Below are 24821 nucleotides of genomic sequence, written 5' to 3'. Positions count from 1 at the left end.
CCGGGGCCGGGCCGGGCCGGGCAAAAGGTGCAGCCGGGGCCGAGCCCGGCGGACCCACGGGACCTCTGCTGATCCGCCATGGAGCTGTGCGGGCTGGGGCTTCCGAGGCTGCCCGGGCTGCTGGCGGCGCTGGCGCTGCTGGCGGCGCAGGTGCCCCGCGCCTTCGCCACGCGGGGCCCGGCGCTGTGGCCTCTGCCGCTGTCGGTGCAGATGTCCCCGCGCGTGCTGCGCCTCTCCCCCGACGACTTCCACATCGCCAACGACCCCTCGTCCAAGGCCAGCACCTCCTGCACCATCCTGCAGGAGGCCTTTCGGCGGTGAGTGCTCCTGCCCCGCGCCGAGCGGCAGGGGGGCCCGGCACCCGTGCGGGCCGCCTTGGGGCGCTGTGCCGGGCGAGGGAGGGACACTTGGGCGCCTCTCAGCACCTGCACAGCCGCGAAGGCGCTCTGGTCCCCATGTCACAGACGAAGAAGAAACGGTCTCCGAGCCGGTGAGCCTTGACCAAAGTCTACCGGGCGGCAGAGCCAGCTCGAAGCCGGAACGACGCCCCAGCTCTTCCCCACCCCCTCCTGCCGTCGCCGGGCCGCCCAGGCGCCCGGGAACCCTGGTTTGCGTGTGGGATACTCGGTGCAGCAGGTTGCTCAGAATCTGTGGCCCTGTTCCCCTCGGAGGGAAGAACAGGGTGGATGGACCGGAGGGAGGACGAGAGGAAGGGAAAACGGCAGCTTCGTATGTGAAGGAGGTTCAGGAGGAAGAGGAGTGCTTAAAGCTGGGGGACCTGGGCTCCTCAAAGTTGGTTGTTGTGTCTAGGCCGTCTCCCCAGCCACCCCCAGTCTGGTGACAGCTCAGATGGCGGAAAGCCCTCAGGTTGGAGCACACTGCCTAAAACCCCCCTTTTCCCTTCCCAAATCCCAGTTCCAGGATGTCTGATGTTTCCACCGAATGACTGTGGCCAGTGCCCCGCAGCATCTCACTTCTTGTTTTCCCAGCGGCTGTCACGTGCGCCCAACTTCTGCGTCCTTCCTCAGCAGCTCGCAGGCAGGGTGAATTGTGTAAAGGGGAGGCCGCCCACAGCCTAGCTTTGCTCACAACACACAAAGCAGATTGCATTTGGGGAGATAGTTCATGCCACATGCCGTCTCCTCACTGTGGGACGTGTGTAGGTGAGTTAGTGCCCGGAAGGGTTGTAACTGGGTCCTCTAGGTACTGCCTCCCCCCACCCACAGTTTTGTCTCCGTTTCCAGTGGGTATTGTAGCTTAATTGTACCTGCAGGACACCAAACAGTTGGTGGAAAAACTAGCTTAAGAACACCTGCTGGCCCCAGATGCTGATAGCAGCGAGGGCTCATTCTCTCCTTCAGTTTCCTACAACTAACTGGATATTGTTACCTTCTTTTTAGACGCATACCCTAATGAGCCTTCACAGGTCAGGGTGGCTAGAGACCAGGTGAAGAAGTAAAAAACAAGGTGGTTGGTTGCCTTGGGTATTGAGAAGGGAAAAGTACCTGAAGGTCATCTAAACTCTAGATTCTAAAAAGCAGTGATGGGCAACCTTTTGAGCTTGGTGTGTCTCGCCAAAAAACTGAGCATAACTCGGGTAGTGTGTCACTTTGAGGAAAAAAACATTTCGCAAATGTTTCATCCTCAGGAGCAGCAAATGTTTCATCCTCGGCATGTAGCCGCCTCAGAATTGAACCTGGGACCTTTCAGTGCTGACATGCGTGTCATAGGTTCACCATCACTGTTAAAGGAAGATCACGGCTGGGCACACATCCTATTTGCGTGGGGACTCAGTTTTTAAGAGTGGAGTTTCCTTCTGGGCCATACCACTAGTAAAACAAGAGCTTGGGAATATGCTGAAGTGAGGTGAGCATGGCAAGAAAGCATGGGTGACACGTTCAGGATGGTTAGATAACCAGGACTTGAATCAGCTGTGAGATGGAGCAAAAACAAGGCTTGGCATTCCCAGGCAGGGCAGGTCATTATCTGGAGTTTGCCTGACTAACCCGTGCCCTGGGTGTGAAGCAGCTGTTAATTATACCCTGCCTTGTTAGGAAGCAGGTTGTAAAACAGCCCTTATGGCTAAGACTTGCAAGCATTCAGGTGAGCGTTCTAGGAACTCAGGAGGGGCAGTGTCTCTTTCAGAGGAAAAGCACGATGGGGCTGGAAAGAGTTAGAGGCGGCGATCCAAAGCTTCCAGCAGTCGGGAACACACACAGCCTGGGCCCCAGATGGTTCAGCATCCCATGGCTCCTGTCTCTGGAAGCCCGGCTTCTGGAACAAACTCTGCTTCGGAGCAGTCTGCAGGCAGAGAGCTTGGTGCGTGGCTGCTTCCTCAGCTTCTGGAACGAGGTCCGTCACATGCTAGTTGTTTTTTAAAGTTTTTTTTTAATTAATTTCAGAGAGGAAGGAGAGGGAGGGAGAGAGACAGAAGAGAGAGAGAGAGAGAGAGAGAGAGAGAGAGAGAGAGAGAAACGTCAATGATGAGAATCATTGATTGGCTGCCTCCTGCACGTCCCACACTGGGGATCGAGCCTGCAACCCCGGCATGTGCCCTGATGGTGAATTGAACCCTGACCAGGAATTGAACCCTTACCTCCTGGTTCATAGGTTGATGCGAAACCACTGAGCAACACCGGCCAGGCCTAGTCATTTTTTTAATGAACAAATAGCTTCAGTCTCAGTTCCTAAAAGGCTGGATTAACCCACATACAGGCACAGCTCAGAGATACTGCGGGTTCCGTTCCAGCCACAGAAATAAAGCAAGCCTCACAGTAAAATGAGTTGTAATCTTTATGCCTTCAATTTGTAAAAAAAAAAAATAACTTCTGTGAAGCACAAAAATGAGGTATGCCTGTACCTTGGACACCACTGCTTCTGAGCCCTCTGAGTTTGCTGCTAGAGTTTTAATACCCAGGGTCAGTATTTCCCTTATGTGGGACAAGCCAGCACCTAATTTGGTAAAATATACCTAAGATTACCATTTCAACCATTTTTAAGTATGGGTCAGTGATCTCAGTTTCCTTTTGAATCTGTCCAAGCTTTCCTATGAAAAGGGCCCTCAGCTCTTCCTCCATTCCCTGCTCACTGGTTAACTTCCAGACACTTCCAAATTCACCGGAACTTTCCTGCCTCTCCTTACTTTTGAAAAACACAAGACGTTCTTACACATAGGTAGCATGCACAGCCTTCTGGCTTATCAACACCTATAAAACGTTTAGCCCTGGCCAGTGTGGCTCAGTGGGTTGGGTGTCGTCCTGTTCACCAAAAGGTTGCTGGTTCGATCCCTGGTCAGGGCACATGCATGGGTTTCAGGCTCAATCCCCAGTGGGGGGCGTGCAGGAGGCAGCCCATGGATGATTCTCTCTCATCATTGCTGTTTCTATCTCCTCCCTTCGTCCCTCTGAAATCAACAGAAGCATTTTTTTAAAAGTGAGATGCCCTTAAAAAAAAAAGCCACAACAAATATTTAAACAATTGCGTTGAAGCCTATCTAAACTTTATCACATTTAAGTGTTTAATATCCTCTTTCTCCGATACTTAATAATAGCATATGGTACATTTTCAAGGCCCTAGTGAGAATTCTGCGGTCTGGTGACGTTTCTTGGAGGTTTATATTAGCACTAGAGGCCCTTTGCACGAAGAATCGTGCAATAGACCTTCCTTCACCTGGCTACTGGCACCAGTTTTCCTTCCACCTTCTTTCAGGGTGGGGGCTTGGACCCCAGTGGCGGCGGCAGCAGCAGCGTGGGGCGGGAGCTGCCGGACCCCAGGCCGCCATCCACGATTGGGACGCCGCCACCGCCCAGGTCCCTCAGTGATAGGAGGGACCTGGGCTCTGCCACCGCTCTGACCTGCGGACGCTGAGGGGCGGGACCGGGCGCTGCCGCTGCTCCCACTGCGCCTCCCGCCGGCCCCATTGGTCCCCCCTCAGCCCCATTGGTCCCCCCTCAGTGGCAGCCGATCTGGCCGTTGAAAGGCGCGGGAGTCCCGCCCCCCGCGCCTCTCAATGGCTGGATAGGCCACCCTGAGTCCCGCCCCCCAGCCTCCCGCCGGCCCAATCGTGGGCATAGCGGAGTGATGGTTATTTGCATATTACCCTTTTATTAGGTATGATAGTTTTGTTGGACGATAATAGGACCCTGACTCAGTCTGGCTTAGCAATAAGAAAACCTATTATCTCACACATCAGGAATTCCAAAGGCAGGGAAGAAGGATTGCAGGCATAGCTAACTGGCCCAGCAGGATCATTAGGAAATCAGTATTCTTTCCATCTCTGCTCTGCCATCTTTAGTGTGGGGGCACCCAGTCCAGGTCTCACAGAGAAAGTTTTCTTCTTTTTTTTTCTCCCCACCCTCCCTCCCTTCCCCTCTTTTTTTTTTTTTTTGAAAGTTTTCTTCTTGTGGCTCACATAGGAGAGGACACTTTCTACTCCACCTCCTCCCCACCTCATCACTGGTCAGAACTGGCTTGTACATTCCAGAGTTTGCATTACCGTCATTGGTTTGATATTGGCTCCTACTGGGGACTTCATATGAGTCACCTGGGAGTGTGGGGAACTTGGCAAATTCCCAGGCCTGGATCCTACGCTCCAAGACCCTGGTTCTGAAGGTCTGGACATCAGTATTTTCAAAAAGCTTCCTCGGTGACTTCAGTGTGCAGTGTGGGGTGAGGGCCTCTAGTTCAGGGGTGGGGAACATCTGGCCCGCCGGCCATCTAAGGCCCTCGAAGCCATTTGGTCTGGCCCTGCCAAGGCATTATAGGTGAGTTAATTAAATGTTTGTCCAAATATAGCAGGCTAACTTTTAAGTTGATAATTCTGTGTGGCCTGAGAATGGTGTTATAAATACCCAAATGGCCCTGGCAGAACAAAGTTTCCCCACTCCTGCTCTACTTGGACTAACAAGGAGTAGTGTGGATTTGAGGGGTCAACGACAGTGTCTGCTACCACATACTGAAGCTTCAGTGGCTTACAGTTTGTTTGAATTTATTGCTCACACAGATATCATAACTATATCTTCGGAGACCACGTGTTGTATCATCTCCCTGCTAAAGGTCACGTTAAAGCGGACATACAGCAACTTCTCGTCTCAGTTGTCCTTGACTCAGAATGTGAAATGTATCCCAGTATCTCCTCAGATGAGTCCTGTGAGTGCCTATGTAATGGGAATGTGTATTTAAAGCTGTATTTAAAGATTTAAGTGCCAAAAGCAGTCCCCATGCCGTGAACTGTTGTGAGTTCTTGGTTAGTGCATTGATAATTCCTATTTTTAAAATTACCATTAAAGTCTGTTGATAAAAGTGCTGTAAATGGAGGAAATAAATGCCGCATAACTCCAGCACTCAGTTTACCACTGTTATCTCAAATTTCGTAAAAGAGCAATTAGTTTAAAAACATTTTACAAATATATAAACATGCTAGTGATATGAAAGTGGATTAATTTTGTACATGTGATGTTTGTATTTTGCTTTTTTTATATAACAATACATTATAAACATGTATTTTACTAAATATTTTCCTGTTTGGTGGGACATCATTTTTAATGGCTAAGTAATGTTCTGTCACTGTCTGGATGGCTAACTTGGTTAATCCCTTATTTTTGGACATCTAATTTCTTAACTTCTATTTTGAAGACAGATCTATGCTTATATTCATGGTCTCTATTTATAATCTAATCTGACACAAAGATAATGCAGAACTCTGGGAGTGGGGAGCTATTTCATTTGCTCAATAATATAATCAACACATAGCTACATGATTTTGTTGTTGTTGTAGTTAATCCTCACCTGAGGATATTTTTCCATTGATTTTTAGAGAGAATGGAAGGGAGGGGAATAGAGAGAGAAACATCAATGTGAGAGAGACATATTGACTGGTTGTCTCCCACAGGAGCCCCGACCAGGGCCGGAGATCAAGCCTGCAACTGAGGTACATGCCCTTGACCAGAATTTAACTTGAGACCCTTCAGTCCGTGGGCTGACACTATCCACTGAGCCAAACTGGCTAGGGCTAGCTACATTATTTTTTGTTGCCTAAAATATTCTCTATGGCTTTTCCCTAATTGTTTAGAAGCAATTGTGCAGGCCTTTCCCATAGGGTGTACTGAATGGGAATAATATGGAATTATATCAAGGAATCACAGAGGAGCAATATGAGTACGTGGGTGACACAGATTAGTGCAGAGAGAGCAGACTGGTGAGCTGGGTATAAAAATAGAAAGGATACTGTATATGAGAAAAGAGTGACTCCTTTGTCCTTAGATTGCCCCATCCTCTTGGTAAAGATGAGATTTCTTAATACATTTCTCTTCAATGCTATAGCTATTCTTGGAAGAGAAACAGGATAATTTGCCAACGTTAGCCATGTGATTTGACAGTCAGCACTCCGACACTATATCTGAATTAGGTTTTGCAATCTGAATGAAGATAGAAATGGTCATTAAATTATCAAGGAATCTTTGCTGACTGTTAGTAATACAATGACATACATTCCAGAAAATAGAGACTGGAGAGTTACAGCTTATCTTCCATTCAGTTTTGCAAACCCTTTTGATTCTGAAAAGGGAGTTTCTTGAGACAAGCTGGTTATGAAATTTCCTCATGGAAGGGTAAACTAGTTTTAAGTTTAAACAAGTTTATGATGATCATGATAAAAGTAACACACACAAATGGAAATAAGTTATCAGCTGTTGTTCCAGAGTGTGAGGAAATGTCAAAGGAAGTGAGTGACAAGTGTTACAGCATTCTCTACTAATAAAAATTGCACACCCTCAGAAACAAAAGTGGGCTAGTTTCTACTGTAGAGAAATAGTTACATATATCAAGGATGTTTGATACAGTTTACTTGTGTGTTTATGTGTCAGTAAGAACACACATAAAGCAATCCTGTATTTTCATGTTATATGTATTAAAATGCCTATGAAAAGCCTGATGTTTCTTCTGAGGACAATAGAGGGAGTTGAGTGGGCATCTCAAAGGAGACCTATAACATTTCACAGTTTTTAAAGGAGAATATATTGATGTTATTTGTATGTGCGCCCTTTAAAACAAAAGTATGGTGCAAAAGTGCAGGAAAGGGCCCTGGCTGGTGTGGCTCAGTTGGTTGAGCGTCATCCTGTGCACCATTTGATTCCGGTCAGAGCACATGCCCAGGTTTCGGATTCGGTCCCCAGTCGGGGTGTGTGTGGGAGGCAACTGGTCGATGTTTCTCCCTCCCTCTCCCTAAAAATCAATAAAAACATATATATTTTTTAAAGTACAGGAAGGGATAACTGAAAAGTCAAAGATGCCACTTCCATTTCAAATCAGGGAGGTAATCATTGTTAAAACTAAAAATTTGGTTTTGAAATAAATATTGAAAATTCTGTAGCTTATGTGTTCATTTAGAAAACAGCTTCTCCTTCTGCTTTATAATGGTGGTTTTTGCATTGAGTTGAATCAAAATCCTTTTTTATATCAGCCAGTCCTCAGTTTATTGGAAAATAATTGGCATCAAGTACATGCAACATGATAATGTTTTTAGATGACTGTGCTATTTCTGGGAGATCTCAAAACGATACATAACATGGCAAAACATGTTGTTTTTTGTTAACACAGTGACCAATGGACTGTGAGCTCTAGGTCAAGATTTGATAGAGCTGGAGAAGACTCAAGATTAGATTGTAGTCATCATAGTGGTACTGTTCTTAGCTTGGACTTTAGCTAACTCATCACTTGGTCTTCTGATAGAAAAGGCTACCTTGTCAGAAGACTATCACCTGAAAGGGTCACATGATTACTGGCTGCTGATAAGCCTCCTTCCCTACCTGCAGCCTACTATCTTGTCTTTGTCTGGATGGTGGTGGTGGAGGACGCGGAGGGTGAGGATGTAGCCCAGATACAATATTGAATCATTAACCTGCAGCCCCTGAGCTCGTTACTGTGGCAAAGTTTGCATCAGTCACCCTTTAGTTCTCTGTGCTGGCTGGTGCTTCACTTCACCTGTGGGGGCTCCACCCCAAACTGTAAAAAACTAAATGACCACTGGGGCCACCTTTGGCCTCTGGAGTGTGATTTCAAGGACTGAAAGAAAGATTTACCCCTCCCAGCCCCACCCCAGGCCTAGTAGCAGCCAATTGGAGCCCCTAGATGAGTGTGAGCTTTTTATTGTGTGGGACAAAGCTGAATTGAGCTGGTAGTTAGTGAGTCTTAAGGCAGATTTAGGGTGTTATTTGGGAAAGGTTGGTGCAGGGCAAGCAGAGAAGCACAGAAGGAGAAGGAAAAGAGTAGAGATAACGCTGGTCTTATGGGGAGTGGAAGATTTGAGTGATACCAGAGGCTGCACAAAGGAATTATGGGTATTGAGGAATGTTTGCACTTTTGACAAAGTCTCAGCTTAACCATAAACCCTACTCTGTTGAAGGGCAGTTGGAGGCAATAACTCTCCTGGAGGGAAAAATGAGGAATCATGGAGATAACACCCAAGATCCCGACCTGAACAACTCAGCTGGCTAAAGGGGGTGCTGTGACTCAGAGATGAAGAGCAGAGGAGACAGGCCGGGGGAGTGTATGGAGCAGGAACGAGGGAAGAGTTCAGTTTTGGGCATGTGGCGATAAAGGAATCTAGGAGGCATCTAAGTGACAATGTATAGGAGGCAGCTGGAGAAACAGTTTGGAGCTCAGGAGAAAAGAATGGTTTAGAAACACCAGTTACTTGTTTAGGACGTGTATTGTGTGTCTTTGAGGAATTTACAAACTTGTTTTTTCATTCCCAATACAGATTCTTTAGTTGTAAAAGAACCAGTGGCTTTGCTCAAGGCCAACAGAGTCTGGGGAGTATTACGAGGTAAGATCTATGTCGTTTCATTGTTACTTTCCAGTAAAGAAATATTTCCAGCTGGTGCTTTGGGAAAGCAAGCACAGCAAAACTTTGCTTCCTTAGACACTTTACAGAACGGCTTGTTGAATATTTCCAAAGTGATTTCAATTTGACCTTTTAAAAAAGCTTGAGGATTATTACAGGCAGTGCTGTGATTCATTGATGCTATCAGAGCTGGAATGTTCCAGGGTTATAAGTGGCCCCAACCTGATCTGAGTAGGGGACTTTGTTTCCCTGTCACTTCTTGCTGCCTTTCCCCTCCCATTTTATTTATTTTTGGTTATTAAAACAAAAGTTCTCCCATATTTATTACTGAACCAACAGTAATAATACAGTAGTACAGTAGCATACAAAGAGAAAACCATATTCCCAATCAAAATATGTCCATATAGTGGTGATGTTTTCAGCTTGATATGGTAAGAGGCTAAAGATTTTGACACAGCATGAACACATGTGCCATCTCACATGAGAGTCCTTATAGCTCAGTCGGGTTCTTCTCCAGTGTCTTCTCGTGGGAGTCATATCTGATTTTACTACCAATTTTTATCTGAATGCATTGGGGAATGGGACCGTTCTGCTTTTCTCTCTTGGCCAGGAATCACTTGATCCTGAGGGTCTTGTGAGAAAACACGGTAAGGAAGAGTCACTAGCACACACCATGAGCCACACGGGCTGTGCCCAAATAGTAAGTTTTAAAAAGGATAATTTTCTTTAACGTGAGCTAACCAACCAAAGTTATAGTACTTAAAAATAAAGGCAGCTTTGGGTTTGACTCAGGTTGAGCATTATCTCAAATACAATAATCACATATAAATAAACAATCATCATGTTTTATAGTCATAATAAAAATGGCATGATCATCTTATTTCAAAATAGAACATAAATATATCAATAGATACTTACTATAAACATAACTGCAATCATCACCACCTAGATCATACATATATGGTGGAACTTTGGTTCCGGAACTTTAATTTGTTCCGGAAGGCTGTTTGAGAAGCTATTTGTTCGAAAACCGAATCATTTTTTCCCATTATAAATGATGTAAATGGAACTAATCCATCCCAGACCCCTAATGATTCCCTGTTTTAACCTTTCTTAATCACCTGTGATCACTCATGAGCACTTTCACGCCCTTAGCAACATCTGCACTCTTGATGGCCTCTTTATGCTTTAAAATTGTGCTAATCATCGATTTTGCCATGCCATACTCAGTAGCTGAAAGGTTGAGTGGGCCAGGGTCACGCACCTGTGACATGAGGCTGAAATGTATCAAAAGAAATTTTATTTCAAGCACCTGGGTGCACTCAGCCCCGACTGAAGGGGGGCAAGGCTTTTATCAGCTTCTGCTGGCTGCAGGCAGTTTCTGCTGACACACAGAGCTTGACTGGCGGGTGGGGTTCTCCCGGTGCCAGATGTAAGTTGGGGCTTTATAGTTTTATGGTGGTTTTTGGGCCTTTTTGCTCTTTTTAAGTTTAGGTACCTTCTAAAGTGTTTATATTTTATCATAAAAATTCTTACTCATAATGCTATAAATTTATTAGGAACTGGCATTTTGTTTTGTTAAATCACTATTCTTTTCTGTATCTATCATTCAGACAAAACAGGCTATGGGAACAATGAAATAAAGCATCTTTATTTATAACAACAGGAATTTTTTTAAAAATTGAGCTTTGATTTTAGAAAATATGTGGAGAGTAAAGGTAAAACACTATATAGGGTGTCCCAAAAATGTGTACACATGTTGAATGATTATAAAGTGTTTATTAATATACAATTCATTTTCAAAATTTAAAAGAATACAGAAAATAATAATTTTTTTGTCAACGCCTGTTTTCAAACTGATGACGGTTCTGGACCAGGCACTGCTGATAATGCAAAGCAATGGAATCGCAAATAATCAAGAATTATTTTGTGCCCTGACCGGTTTGGCTCAGTGAATAGAGCGTTGGCCTGCGGGCTGAAGGGTCACAGGTTCGATTCCGGTCAGGGGCATGTGCCTTGGTTGCGGGCACATCCCCAGTGGGGAGTGTGCGGGAGGCAGCTGAATCGATGTTTCTCTCTCATCAATGTTTCTAGCTCTCTGTCCCTCTCCTTTCCTCTCTGTAAAAAATCAATAAAATATTTAGAAAAAAAAAAAAAAAAGATTTTGTTTGGTATTTGTGTGCCCCTCAATTCATCCACTGTTGCTGTTTTTGTACCATAAATGTTACCTTTTTTTGTATCCCCATAAAAAAGTCTAGTGGATAAATTTTCTTTGTTCAAAGTTTAGTCTGGCTTCGTCCATTATTTCAAATCAGTTAAACCTGAAAAGGAATGAAAATTCAGGGAGTTACCATCTGTTAAAGTGTGTATATTGTGTCCCCCCAAAAATGTATACACACTTTGAATAATTATAAAGGCAGTATTTGCGTTTCAACTGGATTTTCAAACTTCCAGTAGCATTTTAGGATGAATTTCCTTTGTTCAAAGCTTAGTCTGGCTGAAAAGACAGAAACATCAATTGAGCTAGCAGCTGTAAAGTGTGTATACATGTTTTTGGGACACCCTGTATTTAATTTTATTTGCACTACCTGGTCGTAGTTCTGTGTTTGGATAACACAACTCTTATTGTTTCAGTTTGTTATTTTATAAATTATGCAATAAATTATAAATTTTACTTTCCCTAGGTTTGGAGACCTTTAGCCAGTTAATATATCAAGATGCTTATGGGACTGTAAGTATAATTATCATATGTTACCAACATTTTTGGATAGACATATTACTACAAGAAAAATGCAAGCTTTTTAGCTATTTATTACCTCTTAAAGATTTCTTCCCCCCAAATATTTATATTAGCTGGTAAATGTAAATTTTACTTTTTTTGGTATCAAATACTTGCATAGATAGATGTAGTCTTTATTGAGCTCAAGTCAAGAGAAATTTCTGAAAATAAGTCAAAATTTATTTTGTCTTCTAGTTCACCGTCAATGAATCCACCATTAGTGATTCTCCAAGGTTTCCTCATAGAGGGATTTTAATTGATACAGCCAGACACTTTCTGTCAGTTAAGACTATTCTTAAAACTCTGGTAGGTAATTATTTTATTTTAATCCATTGTGCATTCTGAAGATGTGTCCTTTTATGTTGTTACTTTATGTTGGCTATGCTATTATATAGGTTGGAGTGGGGATTCATTTTTTATGTACTAAGTGTAAGCACTGGGCTCTCTTCTCTCTCTCTCTCGTGAAGTATATTTCCTCAGCTGAAGTAGAGACTCCCCTAGGGAATCACCCTATTGTTTTCATGGGAGGATGGGGGTGGGAGGAGAGAAACCCACAAGGTTAGCCAGGATTAAGAGGACAGTTTTAATAGTGCCCATTGACTCTTTGTCTACTCCCATCTGTCAAATCGTGGGTCTAGACTTCTGGTTAGGAATATGTGGTCACTGTACCTCTCGTTAGTGCCCTTTAATTTTGTGACCTCCACGTTTTTTTATAGTGACATAGAAGTCTGGGAACTGCATTATACCTAGGGAAATGTTCCAAAGCAATATGGAACCTCGGATGGTCAGAGCTGGTGCACGCTGACAATAACTGTTTTCTCCTGTGGACTTTTTATTGGTTCATCTCTGTCATCGCTGCCACTTTGTAGCAGTGGGGAGGTTTTCCTCCCACGTTTTTCTGCACCTTCACTTGATCATTTACAAACACACCATATTATTATTATTTTTAAATATATTTTAATTTCAAAGAGGGAGGGGGAGAGAGAGAGAGATAGAAACATCGATGAGAGAGAATCATTGATTGGCTGCCTCCTGCACATCCCCTACTGGGGATTGAACCCGAGACCCTCCAGTCTGCAGGCTGACGCTCTATCTACTAAGCCAAACTGGCTAGGGCCACACACCATATTATTAAAAAGTTATTTTTACATTTATATTAATACCCTGATTTTTTTCCTCCAAAAGACATCAGTCACTTTTATGAAAAAAAAAGTGTAATATAAAAACTTCACCCAATATAGATATTAATAAAATAGGTAGTAATCACATAATTTACCAAAGATCAACATAAGTTTTCATGTCCCATTTATCTGATTTTAGACTTAAAAAATATATTATCAAATAATGTGACTTTTTAAAAAACTTAAATGGGATTATACTTTGCTATCTTTAAAATACAGTTATGGACATCTTTTAATGAAAGAATATATAAGATCTATATAATCATTTTAAACAGTTGAATGTTCCATCTTACGTGCATTTATCCAGTCTCCTGCTGATGGACATCTAGGTTAATTTATTATTATCACAAAGAGCACTGCAGAGTAAGTATTCCTATATTTGTACACTCACCAGGATTATTTCTAGGAATGTGAATCTCTGAGCTTCAAGACTACACATTTTATATTTGGTATGGACTGTCAGACTGTCTTCTAGAGAGGCTGTGCCATTGTATGCTTGGCCAACACTGGGGTACACCTTTGCCACATTCTTTGCTAATCTGGTGCTGAATATGTTGAGGATAATGGCAGGATTTGCATTGTCAGAGAAGGGAGTTCCTTGTGGTTTTTTAAACAAGACCGGGAGATGGAACTCCCTTTACCACCATTATCCTCAACATATTCCTCTGTATAATTCCCTTGTATGTAAGCCATTTCCCAAATGCACTAGCAAATCCCTTCCGCCCTGATGAAGGAGAAGGCAGGCTTTAAATTTGGTTATCTGGCAGGGAAAATACCCCCATTTATTACTTTTTACCTTTTTAAAATAATCTTATATTTTATATAAACACTAGAGGCCCAATGCACAAAATCGTGCACTGTTAGGGTCCCTAGGCCTAGCTGCCATCAGGGTCATGTGCACCACCCTGCAAAGCTCCCTCCGCCTCTGCCACCCCCGCCCCGTGAAGCTCCAGGCTCGCCACCCCCGCCCCGTGAAGCTCCAGGCTCGCCACCCCCATCCCACGACGCTCCTGCCACACTCCTACGCTGCTGCCCCACGACACTCCATGCTCACCGCCTGCCCATGCTAGCCAGTCCCCAGTCTGCACCTCATGGTGACTGGTCATTCCGGTCGTGACACTTATGGTCTCTGGCCTTTTATTATATAGGATGGCCTTTTATTATATAGGATTATATTGTTAATTCCTCCAGAGTAAACATGTCAATTTCCCTAAAAACTTCTGAGATTTTTATTAGAATTGTATTGCATTTGTACCATATTTCTTTTATTTCTAAGGAATGGGCACTCAAATCTTAGAACGGTGGGAATTACAAGCTCTGGAACTTGAATGAATGCTTCCTTTTTCTTCTGCTCCATTCTCAAACATAGTAGTAACATAGTAGTAGCAGCCAAGTACTATTTTCCATTCTTGGCTGGTCCCTTAATACTTATTGGGAATTTATAACCTTGCTCCCTTCTCATAAAGCAAAGTTACAGCTCACTATTTAGAATGACTACAGATTCTATATAGGCTTTTCTTTTTGAAATATGGCATGCCATATAAAGTACATAAGACATAGGATTTATACTGCTCCCACATTCTTTCTTCGCTGAAAATTTTAAAAGGAAGCAGACACATTGAAAACAATCCTGAGTGGGAGATCTGTAAATTGGATTGTGTGTTATATCTGTGATATATCATTTTTTAACATTTTTTTTTTTTTTTTTTGCAGGATGCCATGGCTTTTAATAAGTTTAATGTTCTCCACTGGCACATAGTCGATGATCAGTCTTTCCCTTATCAAAGCACCACTTTTCCAGAGTTAAGCAACAAAGTGAGTAATTTATGTTGTAGGCTGTTTACAAAAAGTTTTGGTAGCTTCATTAGAAATTTGTAGCTTTAATGTTTCTTATGGATAGAATTAAAGTGTAAAAGTTAGATATTTGTGGTTTTAAATGTTTTCTAATAGGCTGTGTGACTTAGCGTTTTTATTTTCAAAATACGTTTGAGTTCAGAGAGGAAGGGAGAGGGAGAGATAGAAACATCAATGATGAGAATAATTGATCAGCTGCCTCCTGAACGCCCCCTACCAGCGACCAAGCCCGCAACCCAGGCATGACCCCCTGGTTCATAGGTTAACGCTCAACCCTCAGTCACTCCAGTTGGGCTTTTTTTCCTTAGAATTTGTTTTTTGATGAAGAAATTAAGTAATTTTTCCAAATAGTTTCCCATAGTCTGGGTTTTGCTAATTGCATTCCCATAGTGTCAATTAACATATTCTTCTGTATTTACTATAAACTGGTGGACTGGATATTAGATCTAATCTTGATTAGACACAAATTTGATTTGGGGGATGGGGCAAGGCTAATTTTAGGAGTTGAGCATTTATATTTATATGTTACATATACATTTATATATTACTAGAGACCCAGTGTAGTGGGGTTCCTCAGCCTGGCCTGCGGGATCGGGCTGAAACCGGCTCTCCAACATCCCCCAAGGGGTCCCAGATTGAAAGAGGGCGCAGGCTAGGCGGAGGGACCCTACTGGTGCACGATTGGGGCTGGGGAGGGACCGCAGGAGGGCTCCAGGATGTGTCCGGCCCATCTTGCTCAGTCCTGATTGGCTAGACCCCAGCAGCAAGCTAACATGTAGTCAGTGCATGTCATAGCGAGCGGTTGAGTGGCCTTATTATATCATTAGCATATTACGCTTTGATTAGTTGAACAGATGACCAGACGACTGGACACTTAGCATATCAGGCTTTTATTATATAGGAAGATATTTATACTTTGAGAAATGTGCTACAGTAATACCTTTAATGGACCTTTATCTTTAGTTACAACCAGTATTGAGTTCTAATTTTTCAAGTGACCTATAAAGAAACTGAGGGTAACCTTAAAGAAATAGCTGGTCACTTATCAGTGTTTCTGGGGGAATTTTTAAAGCTGATAGTAATTAAAGTGACTTTAAAAGACAATACTTATGCTTTGTAGTAACCTGTAAATTTTTATTCTAAGTTGCCAAGGGCAATGTATTTCATTTTCAGAGTTTTCACTTTGGAGTCAAACATTTTATTTCTGTCTTGTATGGTTACATGAGATTGACACAGAATAATGAGGGGTTGTTTTAGATAGATCAGTAAATGTGGAATTAATGTAAAGTGTGCTGAGAGCTTATGGAGATAAGATACGGTAAGTAATTTAAAGAGTCATACAACATCACATGGAACTATTTAATACATTGTGATAGCGAAAAAATTCAGCTATGAGATATCAAATTGCAATTAGGACTGTTAATAGTTTTTAGGACCAAATGCATTTCATACATTTAAATTTTAATCAACGTGGCTTTTACAGGGAAGCTATTCTATGTCTCATGTTTATACACCAAATGAAGTCCGTGCGGTGATTGAATATGCCCGATCACGGGGGATTCGAGTCATACCAGAATTTGATAGCCCTGGACATACACAGTCTTGGGGAAAAGGTAAGTGTTTTATGAGTTGCAAAAAGTGAACATTTGAGGTCCTGCATCTCTTATTTTATGACTTGGTGTTGGCTTATTAACTATTATGTGTCTGTTTTGAGCAAGTTGCTGTGTCTAGGCACTGCCTAAAGTATAAAAATAGGATAAAGGAAAACATACAAAGTGACTATGACAAGTAGAACATAGTAAGTGAATTCAAGAAATGGTTTATTGCCCTAGTCAGTTTGGCTCAATGGATAGAGTGTCGGCCTGCAGACTGAAAGGTCCTGGGTTCGATTCCAGTCAGGGGCACATGCCTGGATTGTGGGCTCGATCCCCAGTAGGGGGTGTGCAGGAGGTGGCCAATCAGTGATTCTCTTTCATCACTGATGTTTCTATCTCTCTCTTTCCCTTCCTCTCTGAAATCAATAAAAGTTAAAAAAAAGAAATGGTTTTATGGATGAGCTAACACTTACAATGCTTTTGAGAGATTAAAGAATATATTTGTGTTTCTAGTGGAGGGAATAACACGAGAAAAGGCATTTAGTTGGAGTATATTGAAGCAGAGTAGAAGGAATTTTATTACAAGGTGGTTAAGAACTGGCTCTGGAGCCAGACTGCCTGACCTTGGACAAATTATAGAACATCTCATCCTCAGTTTCCCCATCTCTAGAATGGGAATGTTAGCAGTAGTTACCATGTAACTTTTTGAGGATTAAATAATGAATGTAAAGCACACAGTACAGCACCTAACGTAATTGTTCAATAAATATTATGGTGGTCATGGAGAATAGTGGGAAATAAATCTGGAAAAGTGCAATGTAGAGGTCTTGCCTGAAGAATGTGGTCTTCATCAAGATACCTAGAAACCAGTGAAAGTTATAAAGCAGAAGAGTGACATGAGGGAGCTACACATCAGGAAAACCGAAGTGAAAGTGACAGATTAGAAGGGGAAAGAGACTGAAGTCCTAACGGAAAATAATGTACAGAACCCAGAGACATTTTGGAAATATAATCCATAGGATTTGGCAACTTTCTGATTTTAGGAGGAAGGGGAAGAGTTATAGACTGGGAGGGTAGTGGTGCCCTTACCAGAATACAAAAATCAAGAGAAGCTACTGAAGGAGCTTAGGGAACAGAAAATTTGTGGGGTTTTTTTTCGTTGTATTTGAAGTGCAGATAGGATGTTTAATTGTATTGAACAAGGAATCTGAAATTCGGATTGAAGCTCAAGAAAGAGTTGGGGCAAACTGAAGATTTGGGAATCATTAATAGTTAAGATAATATTTGATAAAATCTCTGAGGCTGATGGAAAGGGAAACAAAGAGGTACTGGGATGGGATTCAGGAAACAATTCTCCAACAAAATAGTCTTATAGTCATGTGCTAAGCCATATCTTTGTAATCAAATTACTTTTTAAGAAAAGAATCTTGTTTTTCTCTAGGTCAGGAAAATCTCCTGACTCCATGTTACAATGCCTATCAACCTGGAACTTCTGGACCTATAAACCCTATTTTGAATACAACTTACAGTTTCCTGTATAAACTCTTCAAAGAAATCAGTTGGGTGTTTCCAGACCAGTTCATTCATTTGGGAGGAGATGAAGTAGAATATGATTGTTGGTATGACAATTCTTTAAAACCCTTGTTTTCTTTAACCATTGCCTTTGAAGTAGATTTAAAGGTCTCCACAAGGAAAGGAAAGATTTGGGATACCATCTCTGCTTGCATGGTTTTCATTTGGCAACACAACTCCCGAGATGGTGAATTTGGGGTGGTATGAGAAAGTAAAAGCTTTTAGGAAGGAGAATCAAAATGCAGAAGAGAATGGAGATTTAAAAAAAAAAAAAAAAAGACTGTAGTGAATGAAAACAGCTTTAGTGAAAGAGGGCAATGAGTAAATGGTGGGGGGGGGAGGGGGGTCCCAAATAAAAAATCCTCTTTGCGAATAGCCATAAATGGAGGAGAGAGGCAGGAGGTAGGGAAAGCCATTTTTACAAGAAATCAGCTTCTGGAAAAAATTATTTGTTGTGGAAAACAAAGATAACTCATAACTAAGTTTTTACTCTACAACTTTAATAGTTTAAATCGGCACAAATGGTGGTAATACGCTGCTTTACATAGATTGGGCATATCAAACTAATGAAATTTTAATCAGGGTTTTTGTGTGTGTGTGCTTTTTTTAAGGGAGACCAATCCAAATATCCAGACTTTCATGAAGCAGAAAGGCTTCGGCACTGATTTTAAAAAACTAGAATCTTACTATATTCAAAAGTAAGTTACTTGAAAGTCTACTTAATTTCATCAATGCCTTTTGTAAAAGTTTTAGCTATTAGTAGTACTGTTTTATTTCTTTATTTTCTCTCCACCCCTTGCTAAAGTGTAGATGTTGTATACTTTGCATGAAAAATCATAAAGAAGGAAGCATTAACCACTGCTTTCTTCAGATCAGTTAACATGGTAACTCTAAGCCTTTTGCAGTAACTATAGGACAGCAGTCATGATCTAAGAACTCAGCTGAAAGCCCTTGGCTACCCTATGAAGTCCTCACCACCATCCAGCCCCTGTAATTCATTTCCAGGAGCATTTTTTACTTTATACCTGTCCAGTGTGGTAGCCATGGCCACATGTGGCTATTTGCATTTAAGTTAAAGAAAATAAAAAATTCAGTTCCTTTGCCACATTTCAAGTGTCCGATATCCGGATGAGGTTTGGTAGTGGCTCCCACATTGGAAGGTACACAAACAAGAACACTTCCACCACTGCAGAAAGGCCTACTGGGCAGTGCTGTTCTGTACGAGGGACCAGGACACACTTTTCTGTCAAGGCCAGAAAGTAAACATTTTAGGCTTTGTGGGCCACATCCGGTTGCACATTTTTATTTTTTTAATACTTTACAAATGTAAAAACCATTCTTGGCTCATGAGCCACACAAAAACAGGCTGTAGTTTGCCTGCACTGGGCAAGCCCGGATTCTAGTCTTTTCCTATTTCGCTTTTTGTAGGATACATTCTAATTATTTTTATTTTATTTTTTTATCCTGCAGAGTACATGGCATTGTCTAAATATCAGGAAATACTATGGGCTGATTGTCAGCAACTGTTAAGTGTTATGTAGGTGTCATTATAGACTAGATCAGTGGTCGGCAAACCACGGCTCGCGAGCCACATGCGGCTCTTTGGCACCTTGAGTGTGGCTCTTCCACAAAATACCACGGCCTTGGGCGAGTCTATTTTGAAGAAGTGGCGTTAGAAGAAATTTAAGTTTAAAAATTTGGCTCTCAAAAGAAATTTCAATCATTGTACTGTTGATATTTGGCTCTGTTGACTAATGAGTTTGCCGACCACTGGACTAGATCATAGTTTCTAAGATACCCATGAAATGACTAGAGATTATTGTTTGTATATTTCCCTGTTAGCTGCCCTGTCTTCCAATTTTGGGCACATGCTTATTAGCTCATTCATCAGCAAATGATTGTTAAACCCAGCTTCTGAGTCATGTTCTAGGAAGGAGTAGCCACATGGCTTACCACCAAATTTAGCGGGTTCTGCTCTAAAGCTGTGCTATATTGAAAGGTATCTCTCAGCGTTGCCATCCTTGGTAGAAAATATGCATGCTTTAATAAACATATTGTTAAGCTTATGATCTGAAATAACTTTTTTCCCCCCACAATGGTAGGCTTTTGAATATTGTTTCAACTGTAAAGAAGGGATCCATAGTCTGGCAAGAGGTTTTTGATAATAACGCAAAGGTGAGAAGTATGAAAACTACATTTGATTCTGATACTATGACAGGCTTCATGTTCTAATATCTCCATTCCCCAACTCTATGGGGAAATCAGCTTCCTGTTCCATTTAAAATTTTATTAGACAGTAGCTGTGCACTGAGGCCAATATTAATGATGTTTGTTTCTTTTCTTCCATTTTCTTCACTCTTTCCTGCCTCCTTCTCATTTTTCCCCTCATACCCTGCCATCTCATTAATCACAAATGGGAGTACTTTGAAGTAAGCTCCTTTTTTTCAGGAAAGGGCAGAACAAACAGATAAGAACAAATGAGTCTTTACTGCTATTAAGGTAGTTTTAGGTAAAATTGCCAATGTACACTTTTCATTTTACATGGCATCTAATTCTTAGCCAGACTTCTTTATTCCTTTGGGGCAACTGAGAATTTGCAACTCCAGCAATTAGTATGAGTTTTCCAGAAGGGTTGTTGGCATCCTCACAATTTGAAAGTAAGTAAAACAATAGTGCGGTAGGATGGGACTAAAGCCTTGGTTCATTACCCCTGTATGGTGTCATAAATAGGCAAAAGTTAAGTATCCAACCTGACGGTTAATGCAACTTTTAAATTTAAGTCTCTATAAGAAACAGCATTTGGCACTAACTGAAGAGGAAGGGTAAAGATGACAATGTTTAAGTTTTTTCAAGGATCTTAAAGTTAGTTTTCTAGTTAGAAGTCTTGGACTTTAAGTATCACCTACTGTATTTGCTAGACCTAATAATATATATTGCAATTTTTAACTTTAATAGCTTCAGCAAGGCACTGTAGTTCAAGTATGGAAAGGGGAAAGGTATAGTAGTGAACTGAGTGCAATCACAGCAGCTGGCTTCCCTGTGATCATCTCTGCTCCGTGGTACTTGGACAGGATCAGTTATGGACAAGACTGGAGAATATACTATGAAGTGGAACCTCTTAATTTTAGTGGTAAGTGAAGCAACATCATTACCCCGATTTTCTTCACTCCCCTCCCTCCAGGAAATCCTTACCTAGGTATTACCTACTAACTCTCCTCCCTTTTATGTTTGATTCTTGGTTTTGTATTCACTTAAAAAAGGAAGGCCTCAGTATTATTTGAAATGTGAAATAAACCAAATCCTTACCTAAATAAAAGAACTTCAAAAGTGGATTCCCTTAGATTTTATCTCAATTTTCACAAATGAGTCTTGTTACTCTCCACCTACATTTTTTTAATCCTCACCTGAGGATAAGTTATTACTATTACTGTTTATTTTAGAGAGAGAGGAAGAAAGAGAGAGAAACAGCAATCAGTTGCCTCCCATACACACCTTGACTGGGGATCAAATCCACAAACTAGGTATGTGCCCTGATTGGGATTAGGTATTAGGTAGTTGGACTCTTTTTTACTACCAAGAGACAGATATCAAAGACAGGAGTGGTGGTCACTAATATTCCAATTTGTGTTCCCTGGTACACAGGGGAAAAAAACGTTTCTGGTGACCAAATCAGTTTGCAGAAAACCAATATAAAATGGTATCTTTAATACTGGCCCACCACATAGTTGACACATGCTAAGAAGCACTGTGTGAACCACAGGGTCAGGGGCAGGAATGAAGTTTGCCACCCTTTCTTATGCCACTACCATGAACATCTCCCGACATTCTGCTGACTACAGGAGAAAAACGTAGCCCCGGGATAAAGATTCAGGCAATACTGACTTATCTTTCTGTTTGTCAGCCTTAAGCTGCAACTACTTAACTTACATCAATCCAATGATTTTAATGTAGGTACTCAGGAACAGAAACAACTTGTCCTTGGTGGAGAAGCTTGCCTGTGGGGAGAATATGTGGATGCAACTAACCTCTCTCCGAGATTATGGTATGGAATTTAAGTGGTAAATTTGAATTAAGGTGCCTTAGTTTTCCTTCTCCATCCAAGTTGGAAAGCATTAGGAATGCCCCCACACATATGACTTAAATACTCACTTATTTAAGAAAGCACAAATTTAAAATGCTTTGGGAGACATATGGTTTAAATTTTAGGCCTCGGGCAAGTGCTATCGGTGAGAGACTCTGGAGTCGGAAAGAGGTCAGAAGTTTAGATGATGCCTACAAAAGACTAACAGTTCACCGCTGCAGAATGGTCCGGTAAGTCTATTTTTCACGATAGGATATTATTAAGTCCAGGGTGACTTTTAACCTTATATACTGTTAGTTTGCTTCTTGGGTATTTTTGCTATAAATTGAAATGTATATCATCTAAGTAGTAGTGACTTAATTAGGAAAAATTGGGAATAATACCTATAAGAAGAAGATATATTTTGACTTACAACTGTTTTATAGCTATGTTAAATTTGGACCTCCATCTTGAATCACTTGATTGAACTATCTTTTAAAAATAATGAATGCTGTGGTTGGTGATTCTGATTTAAGCTACTAAGTTTTTAAGATGGAAATGAGTTATATCTAAAACATCTTTTATTTATACTCTATCTGTTCTACAGACGCGGAATAGCTGCAGAACCTCTTTTTACTGGATACTGTGACAATGTGTTGAAATGATTTGAAACTAGGAGGGGAAAAGGCCCAGAGCAGTCTACTACAATCAACTTGGTTTTGAAATGATGTAAAATTAAGATTTGGTACACTGTGTATAAATAAAGTATCTTTGTATTGATTGAACTTCTATCTTACACATTACATATACAAGACTGGCATCTTTGTGAGAGAAGCTTAAAAAAAATCCCAATGTAACTGGGTGATATTACTCAGTATATTCCAAAGGGCTGTGTCTTTCCTGACAGTAATAACCTCGTGTACACCCGTATAGTTCAGGTACATTAACTCTCAACATCAAAGCACATTTCTCATGACATAAAGTAGAATGGCGGCTATGATGCCACTGTCAGTTTTAAGTGACATTTGTCCAATAAATAAAGCAATAAAATTGTTCTTACTAAAAACGAATAGGTAGGCGCTCCTGAATTTCTCCCCAAGGACCTTGAAGCACTTAGGTCAAGCCACTTCTTCGGTTGAGCAGCGTACTTTGGTCTTGAGGATTCATGGCTTGGTAATTAGAGAGTTCTAAGGTAAACGTAGCTGAGCCTGATGTTAGCGTTCGAAGCGCAGTTGAATAACCCTAATCAAAAACATTTAAATCAGTTATCTCTTCCACATTAAGCCTCAAGTTTCTCTTCCTGCCGCTTATCTTTTGACCATTAGCAGAAAAGTTGATTAAGTAACTTAACCGTATCACTTCTTCAGATGGTCATTGAATCCTTTTTCTCAGGAAAAATGTGCAACCTGTGGAGGACTGAGAACACGGTATGCTCCAGGTGTAGCCCCTGGTCCCGGCCCTGCTGAGAGGGCTGCCAGCACTCGGGTGCTGGTTCTGGAGCAGAGAGGCTGGTGGGGAGGAGAAGGACACTTGCCCGAAAACTGGCGACTAAAGAAACAGTATAAGAGCTTGGAAGGGAAGAAGTGGTAGGCTGGTGCCAGGTTTTGGTTCAACACACCTCTACCTCCGTGGAGGGCGAAAGGACCCCCATGCTGCTTGAACCTCCTACAATTGAAATCCAAAGTCCTAACAGTTCCCGACGGCGAAACGGGACACGCAGCCTCTGCCTCAAAGCCCTGATGCCTTTCAGGTGTCACTGACTGTCTCTCTGTGCTCAGCCTATCTGTCCCTGTATTAAAATTATACTTTTCAGTGACAAGGTACCTACCATGGTCTCTGCTAAGGGAACAAAGCCAACCACAACTCTGTTGTCCTGACGAGTCTGGATCTCCTGGATGCTCCCTCTTCTCTGTGCCAGATCTGCCAGGACAGCGCTGAGGTGATCTCTAGTCACCGTGACCTCCAGGTTCATCAAGGGCTCCAAAATTTGCTTATCAGCGGTCTTCAGAGCCTAAAAAAATTAAAGAATGCCAATCCACCTCTAAATTGGAAGTCAAATTTCTGTTTAAAAATATCCTTAGCTCAGCCAGGTGTGGCTCAGTGGTTGAGCGTAGACCCAGGAACTAAGAGGTCTCCGGTTTGATTCCTAGTCAGGGCATATGCCCAGATTATAGACTTTGTCCCCAGTAAGGGGTGTGCAGGAGGCAGCTAATCAATAACTCTCACATCGATGTTTCTCTGTCTCCCTCCTTCCCTTCCATTCTCTAAAAATCAATGGAAAAATATCTTCAGGTGAGGGTTAACAACAAAAAAAATCTGAATTTTAACTTCTAGGATAGAGATATTAAGTTCAGCCTTCTTAAGTCAGGAAGCTTGGGGTATATAAAGTTAATTTTATAATTATGGATTCAAATAAGACTATAGAAAATCAGGTCTCACAGTGTAAAATATTAGAAGATGGTTATAAAAGCAAGTATTTTAATGCAAAATCAGTCACCTACGAGGCTAAAGCATCCCCACACTGAGGAACGCATGGAACTGTTTCTTGGCATATCAGGACCCTGGGGGTTAATCCAGCCCCAGTAGGTACTGGGTAACCATGCCAAGACGACCAGGTTGCTTGATGCTTTGAGAAGGGAAGATGCTTATCCTGAATGCAGCAATTCTTGATTACAGGTAATCTTACTTGAATAAATATGAACTCCAATATTGAAACCAAAATTAGATCCTCAATGTCATTTATATGTAGTTCATCTTTGGCCAAGCTGTCTTCTACTCAAACCTACCAAGCTTGTTTCTACCGGCTATGTGTCTGAGATAGAGAAAGCAGAGTTGCCACTTAAGGAAACTTGACTATTTGCCAAAACCAAGGAATATTTCATAGCTATCAATGTTAAACAGTGATTTCTTAGATTCTCTTGCAAATAAAACCCAGTGA

General features: G+C 41.7%; 2 protein-coding genes across 2 annotated transcripts in view; one reads left to right on the top strand and one right to left on the bottom strand.

Annotated features, from left to right (window-relative positions):
* HEXB (hexosaminidase subunit beta) lies at positions 1-22668 on the top strand. Its single transcript, XM_008162071.3, has 14 exons — positions 1-317; positions 5003-5148; positions 8759-8824; positions 11527-11573; positions 11817-11927; positions 14516-14617; positions 16140-16269; positions 17693-17870; positions 18435-18521; positions 19926-19998; positions 20779-20953; positions 21775-21865; positions 22030-22134; positions 22491-22668. Exons 1-14 carry the CDS (start codon positions 79-81, stop codon positions 22546-22548), a joined length of 1608 nt encoding a protein of 535 aa, XP_008160293.1. The 5' UTR covers positions 1-78; the 3' UTR covers positions 22549-22668.
* A 35-nt stretch (positions 22669-22703) lies between these two features.
* The window catches only part of GFM2 (GTP dependent ribosome recycling factor mitochondrial 2), a 42108-nt gene continuing 39990 nt past the window's right edge, over positions 22704-24821 (bottom strand). The window contains exons 20-21 of the mRNA XM_054715169.1: positions 23712-23894; positions 22704-23125 (exon numbers count right to left, since the gene is read on the bottom strand). Coding sequence (XP_054571144.1) covers positions 22997-23125; positions 23712-23894 — 312 coding nt within the window. The 3' untranslated portion in view covers positions 22704-22996. The remainder of the gene's footprint in view (positions 23126-23711; positions 23895-24821) is intronic.

Source organism: Eptesicus fuscus, chromosome 4 (genome assembly GCF_027574615.1).
Source record: "Eptesicus fuscus isolate TK198812 chromosome 4, DD_ASM_mEF_20220401, whole genome shotgun sequence".
NCBI lineage: Eukaryota > Metazoa > Chordata > Mammalia > Chiroptera > Vespertilionidae > Eptesicus > Eptesicus fuscus.
The sequence above is the reverse complement of the archived record's forward strand: the minus strand, read 5'-3'. Positions and strand labels throughout refer to the sequence as shown.